Source organism: Rhopalosiphum maidis, chromosome 2 (assembly GCF_003676215.2).
Source record: "Rhopalosiphum maidis isolate BTI-1 chromosome 2, ASM367621v3, whole genome shotgun sequence".
Classification (NCBI taxonomy): domain Eukaryota; kingdom Metazoa; phylum Arthropoda; class Insecta; order Hemiptera; family Aphididae; genus Rhopalosiphum; species Rhopalosiphum maidis.
The window spans coordinates 59,855,921-59,864,254 of NC_040878.1; the positions used below are offsets into that span (position 1 = coordinate 59,855,921).

General features: G+C 26.6%; 2 protein-coding genes across 4 annotated transcripts; one reads left to right on the forward strand and one right to left on the reverse strand.

Moving 5' to 3' along the window:
- The first annotated feature begins 710 nt into the window (after positions 1-710).
- On the forward strand, positions 711-4,166 carry LOC113551941 (threonylcarbamoyladenosine tRNA methylthiotransferase). 3 transcript variants are annotated; one of them, XM_026954535.1, is made up of 9 exons: positions 711-968; positions 1,772-2,110; positions 2,167-2,397; positions 2,454-2,642; positions 2,710-2,912; positions 2,971-3,116; positions 3,180-3,360; positions 3,419-3,565; positions 3,824-4,166. In XM_026954535.1, exons 2-9 carry the CDS (start codon positions 1,855-1,857, stop codon positions 4,031-4,033), a joined length of 1,563 nt encoding a protein of 520 aa, XP_026810336.1. In that variant the 5' UTR covers positions 711-968; positions 1,772-1,854; the 3' UTR covers positions 4,034-4,166. The 3 variants fall into 3 exon arrangements, with proteins under 3 accessions (XP_026810336.1, XP_026810334.1, XP_026810335.1); XM_026954533.1 differs by lacking the exon at positions 711-968 and adding an exon at positions 1,018-1,164; XM_026954534.1 differs by lacking the exon at positions 711-968 and adding an exon at positions 1,472-1,680.
- Positions 3,958-8,288, reverse strand: LOC113551942 (probable tRNA N6-adenosine threonylcarbamoyltransferase). The gene is made up of 7 exons (XM_026954536.1): positions 7,984-8,288; positions 7,693-7,914; positions 7,400-7,619; positions 7,158-7,336; positions 6,090-6,222; positions 4,209-4,307; positions 3,958-4,120 (listed from the first exon to the last, which is right to left on the reverse strand). Exons 1-7 carry the CDS (start codon positions 8,096-8,098, stop codon positions 4,081-4,083), a joined length of 1,008 nt encoding a protein of 335 aa, XP_026810337.1. The 5' UTR covers positions 8,099-8,288; the 3' UTR covers positions 3,958-4,080.
- Between the last annotated feature and the right edge of the window lie 46 nt (positions 8,289-8,334).

The following is an 8,334-nucleotide window of genomic DNA, read 5'->3' on the forward strand; positions in this document are numbered from 1 at the left end:
TCAAAACGTCAGCCAAGATCATTACCCCTTCTATATATTATAATTATACTACTGTTCTATCATTCTCGTGTACCACCCACATGGCGCAGTATGGATCTCCACAATTATCCCATGCATTATGTGTGTAATATCGTACTTTATTCTGCGATATAAAAATAACATCATAGTGTTATTTATTCTTCGGCCTTGCACAGCTGTACGCAGGAAGTAGCTAGGTAGGTACGCATAATAAAAATATACATAGCGATAGTTCAAATAGGTAGATCTTTATTTTAATTATTTTAATCAAATATTGTAGTATTTTTCTATCTTTATTAACTCACGAAGATAAACATTTGAAAATTAATTATAATAATACATAATAATACCTCTAAAAGCATAGATACTAGATACAGATCGGCGTGGGAAGACAAACTGAGCTTATAGTTGTGGGCTCGTGGTCCACTCAACTAATTAAAAAGCCCTTTTCTCCCGTTCCCCTTACGACAATAAGACCCCTCTATTTGTGCCTATGACTATTACAATATAAATTTTGTTTTAGAAGACGGAAGGTTTCCTAACAATTTGACTAAATCTCCTACATGTTATCAATAAACAGTATTTTTTAAATTATACTTGTGATACATTTTTAAAATATAGGTAAGGTGTACTTGGGTAAATTAAAATATAGACCGTTATAGATTTGCAAATAAAATTGATCGATTTAATGGCTCGCAAAAATGTAATGAACCAATTATAGTAATAATTAATATAACGTCATAATAATTCAAATTTTTTTTTTGCAATAACGGAGTTCTGGGTTCAATAATTTTTTGAAAAAACATCCGTACGCAGTAATCGGTGGCGTCATCTATCTACGAATCGAACAACTACCGAATGCTGTACTATTGGGCATCAAATATCAATATTATTGTTGTGCCCAAAGAGTAGAGATACGAAGCGGCATCGCGTTATCTATAATATCACGGGTACAATTATAAGTTACATTTATTATTATTATTATTATTAATGTAGTTATAAACTTTTGTGATATTACATAATTACGTATATATATATACGTAATCTATTATTATTATTATTGATTATTAATAGACAGCACGATGTAGAAATAGAAAATATATCTCAAATCTCGATAGGCAGTTGAACGATTTATTATAATAAAAGGTATATGTATATATATTTAAATCGTACGTTTGTATGTATATTACACAACAGTAGTTACCATTACGACTTGAATGTGATTTAATTTGTTATTATTTACTTTGTGGTGCTATATTATTGTTGATTACGCGTTCGATTTAATATGCCTATTGCATTTACATAATATTGTGTTGCATCTCGTGAACGGTCGAGAAATGAAAATTACCGTTTCGTCGTCATAAGAAATCATATTGATACTGTGTAGTATGCCCGTCGTTAAGTTTAGTTTGCGAGTGCAAGAGGCAAAACGAATGACATCTAATGAATTAATGTTTAACAAGAAGAAATAATAATTTAAATCAGATGTATTTGTGATATATGTAGATTTATCCACATTCTAATATTCCACTCATCTATACGTGGACAAATTTTAAGATTTGAATACGTTTTGGAGCTCTACAGTCTACACCATAATGATTCTAATTTTTACTAACCGTTATCAATTTTTATGAGTGATGAATTATCATAAAAAAAAATTAGGTACCTATTACTCTGTTTTAGTTGATTAGTATGCTACCTAAATCCGTGCACAAATTGTTTAACGTGTTCAAAAATGATTTGTTTACTTTAGGTATAGGCATTAGGCGTATACTAATACCCATACGAAGTTATAAACTGAATCACTAAACTGGGGCTCTTTGAAAGTAAACAATAATGGAAGATGTTGGTGACATCGAAGACTTGATATCTTCTATTGCCGATGTTGCTGAAATTGGTAGAGTCAAACCTAGGAACATTGTATCTTTGCGTCCCAAAGTTAAGGACAGACCGCTAAGGGAAAATCATCAGCCACCATCCCAAGTTCCTGGTACTCAAACAATATTTATTAAGACTTGGGGATGTTCACACAACAGCTCAGATGGGGAATACATGGCAGGGCTTCTATCAAATTATGGATATAAAATAACTGGTAAGAGTAAAAATTCTTAATAATTATTTGTTGGTATAAACAATATTTGTTTTTAGAGGATAAAGCTATTGCTGATCTGTGGATACTAAATAGCTGTACAGTAAAAAATCCAGCTGAAGATCATTTTAGAAATGAAATTTCTGCTGGGAAAAAATCAGGAAAATTTATAGTAGTGGCTGGTTGTGTACCTCAGGGTGATAAAAAATCTTCTTTTATTCAGAATCTAAGTGTTATTGGTGTTCAGCAAATAGACAGGGTAGTAGAAGTTGTAGAAGAAACATTAAAAGGTTTGTTAAATAAAATTTCTTTTGCATGAAACAATATTTTTACTTACTTTCAATAGGACATACTATTCGTTTGTTGGGTCAAAAGAAGATAAATGGAAAAAAAGATGGTGGTGCCAGATTACAATTACCAAAGATGCGCAAAAATAAATTAATTGAAATTATTGCTATCAGCACTGGCTGTTTGAATCAGTGTACCTATTGTAAAACGAAACATGCAAGAGGCAACCTTGGTAGTTATCCTCCAGGTAACTTACTAATGTAGTGACATTCATTGATAGTTATAAATTCCTTTTACAATATAATATATTCTAGATGAAATTGTACAAAGAGCCATAGAATCATTTAATGAAGGTGCTGTTGAATTGTGGCTAACAAGTGAAGATACTGGTGCATACGGATTAGATATACAAACAAATTTACCAGAACTTCTTTGGCGTTTAGTTGCTATCATACCTGAAGGTTGTATGATGCGTATTGGTATGACTAATCCACCATACATACTCAATCATCTAGAGGTTTAGTAAAATCTCACTTTATGCTAGAGAATGGCTATTTATTTATTTTTTTAAATAGGAAATAGCCAAGATTTTATCTCACCCTAGAGTGTATGCATTTTTGCACGTACCTGTACAATCGGGAAGTAATCAAGTATTAGCAGACATGAAACGTGAATACTCTATCGAAGAATTTGAAAGTGTTGTTACTTTTTTGAGACAAAGGTAAATTAAAATTGTTTAAACTATTTAAATTATATTATCAATACTTTTAATTTCTTTTACTAGAGTACCTGGGGTTTCGATTGCAACAGATATTATTTGTGGTTTCCCAACTGAAACAGAAGAAGACTTTTCTGAAACAATGAGTGTTTGTGAAAAATATAAATTTCCTAGTTTATTTATTAACCAATTTTACCCACGTAAAGGTACACCAGCTGCAAGAATGCCTAAAATTCCCACAGATATGGTAATCAATAAGGGTAACTTGTTGTTTTTATGAAATTAAAATCAAATTTTTTTTAAAGGTTAAACTTCGAACTAAACGTCTTACAGAATTATTTCATTCTTATACCACTTATGACCATAGAATTGGGGAAGTACAGGAGATTTTAATAACTGAAGAAGCCAAAAATGGTATTGAGTTAATTGGACATAATAAATATTATGAACAGGTTAGTTATAAAAATTAATAATTTAAAATCCTAAATATAGAATACTTTTAACTCCCTAGTCTCTATATTATATTGAATATTTAATTTTACAAATAAATGAAGAATTTTTAGCAGAATCTATCATATTTTTAAAGTATGATATACACAAAGATTCAATATCAATTTATAGATAATTATTTAGTATGTTCCTTAAACTATTATAACTATTTATATTAATAAAAATTAAGAATAAACTTTAAATTGTAAGTTTTTTTTTAGGTTTTAGTGAGAAAAGAACCCGAATTAATGGGCAAGTGCATTAAAGTAATCGTGAAGTCTGCAAAAAAACATTGTCTAATAGCTGAAATGGTGGATAGACCAAGAATTATTAAAAATAATCTTCAAAGAATCAATGATATGTACTCAATTTGGCCTGTATTTGCTTTATTAGTTTGCGTTTTAGCAAGAATACTTTGGTTATTGGTGTAACATAAAATCTAATGTAGTGTATATAAAAAAAATGCTTTAACACATTTTCATGACCTCCATGTAACTTCAACTTCATCTGTCCTAAACCTAAGAAAAATTATTTATGATTAAATTAAGACTATTTAGCAATTAATAATTAATTTTATTATTTAATATTTTAATAATTAAATGATACCTTTGAGTACAAAATGTATCTTCCCATATAGTTTTATATCCACTATTATGCATTAAAGTTCCAGTATGAGCTATCATTACTCCATTGTCTATACAAAATCTATGATAAACAAACATTTAAAAACAATATATCAATGTTTATTTTTAGATTCTAAATGAAGCAAAAAAATTAATGGTTTAATAATGGTTTTTTATAACAAAATGATCCATTTCAGTATTGATACTCATTATTTTAACTTTATTGAAAATATTTTTTTTTTATTTTTATAATTTATTTATTTATTTTTTTTTTTTGAATTACAACATACATTTTTAATTTCATACTTTGATGCATAAAATCAAATTTTGGCAAGTAAATAATTAGTTATAAAGTATTTTATAAAATCAGAGCAGAGTAACATAGGGGTATCCCACAAAATGTTGGTCCATTATCTCATCTTAACTTTAAATACTTATAACTGAGTTATAAACCTTCGAAAAATGCACTATAAGCATACTAAACAATCATGATTTAAAAAATAAAAAAACATTTTAAATTAAAGATATTATTAATTATGTGAACATAATATGTAACATTTTATATTGAAAAGGTAATAAAATAAATATAAATAAAATTTAAAACAACTATAAAGTTTTAAAATTTAATTCATTAGTATCAAATTCAAACTTTATGTTAACAAAACTATGTTTTAGCTTTTATGACAGTTACAACATGCATTTTTCTAAAAATTCTTAATCTTAGTTAAACTAATTGATTATTTGATCAAAATTCAATTTTTATGTATTGCAATACTCTGAAAAATTAAATAAAAATGTAAAGTATGTTGGCATTCAAAGAAGTAAAAACTTGAAAAATTATAACAGTGATAATTATAATTGTAATAATTTCTTTTCAGAAATGTTGAAACTCGTGTATTTTAATTAACTATATAGTCATTATTTATTAACATTGTTTTAGTTGAGAACATTGATGTACATAATATAATAAAGATCTCTACTTTAAAGAGTTATATTTTAAAAAGTGTCACAAGTTTTAGAAAAATAATTTTAAAAACAGAAAAATCCATAATACTAATATTATTGAATTGATAAATATAGTTACTTTAAATTTTCAACATTGATTATTTAGACAGTTATACTTAACACACTATAATCCTAAATTATAATATTATAGAATTATGAAATCATATTATTAAAAAAAAAAATGTTCAATTTTAATTCAAGATCATTTATATTAGTCCTCGATAATTTAATGGTCAAAAATTAAATTGTCTGAAAGCTTATAGTTTTAGATTTTTTATGTAAAATTTAAATTTTTAAGAGTTATAGATTTTTCAAATATTTTATATATTTATTACTTGTTTTAAAAATAAAATATAAAAACTAACAAGAAAATAAAAGGTCAATATTTGATTCTAATATTAAAGATAACAACACTACATTACAATTAATGAATTCAAAATTTGTTATGTTATCCATTCATAAGATGGAAATAATGCATGCAAATTCTTTTATTAAACTAAAGTAATAAAATTATTATTTTATGCATTATATATATGATCTCAATAATTAATTTGATTGTAATTATACTAGTTGTGTAACTTTATGTATCAAAACTGTGTACCTATATTAGAGTTTACTAAACTGAAGGTCACGTTATATTTTTAAATAATATGTTTTTAAACATCCTATAAAAAAAAGTCATTGATATTAATTTTGGTTACTAAAATTCAAAAAATTTTCAAAATGGGTCGTACCATGAAAAGTTTGAAAACCTATAACCTATATTATCAAAAATTTTAAAAGACAATCTTATGAGTGCTTATAATTTTAAAAATTAATTGTGTACTGTATAATAGTTAATTATTATTTATTATCTAACCTTTCATCAGTAGCATATAATATTGCATTCCTTTCATCACACATAATTTTCATCATTTCTTGTAATCTTTCATTACAACCAACACCTCCAACTATTAATACTTCTTTTGACTGACAGTGAGACATTGCTCTTTCTAAAAAAAAAAAAGTATAAAAATTACTTATGAAATTTAATGTACACCCAATGCCATTAATTAATTTCTTTATTTTTTGCTTTTTAAATATTATGAAATAATTAAAAATTTGATTATTTATTTAAGAATAGTATTCTGCTAGATAATTTTTGGCTGTAAGTGGAAACTTAAGTGTTAACATTTTGACTGCGGTATGGTTTGACCTGAGCGATTCCCCTGTGCGGAACATTTTTTGTAATAATAGTAATAAGTATAATAAAAATACAATCCAAAGTAAAAAATTAAAAATATCATAACAATACAAATATAAGAATAATAACTCTATCAGTCAAAATTATACGTATAAATAATTAATAAACCACAACAAAAGTTAAAATAAACCGGTGTAAATAAATCCTGCTTAAACATAATATTGATCGAATTGATTGAATTATTTTTTTGTGCTTTTATATAGTATTAAAATTGTTAAGAAAATATTACACTCGCATGTAGTGTCGCTGTCTTTCAAACTCTTAACAGCAAATTAAACGTTCTGAATAAATTGTTAAATTCTTTTATGATTAATATTAGATATAATATACCAACTATTAAATTTAATTCTAAGTACATTATCTATTGAATTTTGTTAAATTTTTGTTGTAATTTAAAAGCAAATTATGAGCATTTTAAAACTGTATTTAAAATATAAAAATGTATGAGATTTATTAGAAAATATTCTTATTTTTATATTAGATAATAGGCCAATTCACATTAATATTAAACACTAGTTAAATGGATTAATTAGAATATTCAATTTTCTATGTATGTGTTTGTATACGGAAACAACACATGCAAGCGTAGCATCTTCTTTGTTAAAATTTAAAACCATAAGGGTTATAATTATAATTATTCTAAATTTTGAACATATTACTAAAGATAATTTTATTTGAATTTACCTGTTGTTTCTATTAACATTGCAAAAAGAGTTTCTTGAAGTGAAAAACATAAATCTTCAGGAGTATATTCACCAGATGACAACAATGTTTGTGCTTTTTCTTCTATATAAGATAATATACCAGAGAATGATACATCCATACCTTTTACCACATAAGGTAATTTAAGATATTTTTTACCTCTAAAAACATCAATACATAATTTAATACAAATTTATAATTTTTAATATAACATGTTCTATTACTTTTTAGCCATTTGTTCAATATTGTAACCAGGACTAGGATCATTGGATAATTTTAAAACTCTTGCAAATCGATCTAAGCAATTTCCAACAGCAATATCAATTGTTTCACCAAATATTCTATAACAATTCCCAGAATAAGCTATGACTTGAGTATTCCCTCCACTAACATATAAAACAGTAGGGTTGTCACTACCAGTTATTAAGCGTCCCATTTCTATATCTAGTCAAGATCATTAAGGTTGAAATCTAATAATTAGTATTAAATAAAAACGTAGCAAGCCTTAAAAGGATACGTGCAATACAATGGTTAACAGGTATTAAAGGTTTGTTCCAAAGTTGAGCAACAGTACGTGCCACAGCAGCAACACTAACCAAAGGATTACCAATTCCAGGACCTTTTGTGAAACATACAATATCGATCTGTTCCGGTTGTATACCAGATGTTTCGATTGTTTCTTCTAATAACGATACAATATTATTTTGGTGGTGTTGTGCTGTTTCTCGGGGTAAAAATCCTAAAAGCAGTACAATAAAGGTTTTATTTTAAATATAGGTAACAATTAAAAAGAAAGAAAAATATAAACCTTCACCGGGCGGAGTTATGTATGTTCTTCTACAATTCGCCAGCACCTCACCATCTCTAACGATTCCAATTCCTAATTTATTTGCACTACCTTCGAATCCTATGCTAATAACCATTGTTTTGAAATAAAGTGTATTGAAATTCACTATTATCTGTTCAAAATTTCAAATTCAAAACTTAATAACTAATGAGTCTTATTCTATTCTGTGGTCCTAAGTAGTTCACGACGCTCATAATACTCGTGTTCATAATAGACTAATAGAGCCAAAATGTTTATCACTATAAGTAACAAGTAACACCGGCCCCCACATGCTTTTATAGAAATACATATTATTATCATAGAGTATGATTA

Bases quoted from the DNA above. Each gene is read 5' to 3' on its own strand.
- LOC113551942 (XM_026954536.1), bottom strand. From the start codon at position 8,098: ATGGTTATTAGCATAGGATTCGAAGGTAGTGCAAATAAATTAGGAATT. The intron at 7,620-7,692 runs GTATCCTTTTAA...GATCTTGACTAG, and splicing joins TGTTAACCATTGTATTGCAC to ATATAGAAATGGGACGCTTA. The intron at 7,337-7,399 runs GTAATAGAACAT...TGATGTTTTTAG, and splicing joins ATTGAACAAATGGCTAAAAA to AGGTAAAAAATATCTTAAAT.
- LOC113551941 (XM_026954535.1), top strand. From the start codon at position 1,855: ATGGAAGATGTTGGTGACATCGAAGACTTGATATCTTCTATTGCCGAT. The intron at 2,111-2,166 runs GTAAGAGTAAAA...ATTTGTTTTTAG, and splicing joins TTATGGATATAAAATAACTG to AGGATAAAGCTATTGCTGAT. The intron at 2,643-2,709 runs GTAACTTACTAA...AATATATTCTAG, and splicing joins CCTTGGTAGTTATCCTCCAG to ATGAAATTGTACAAAGAGCC.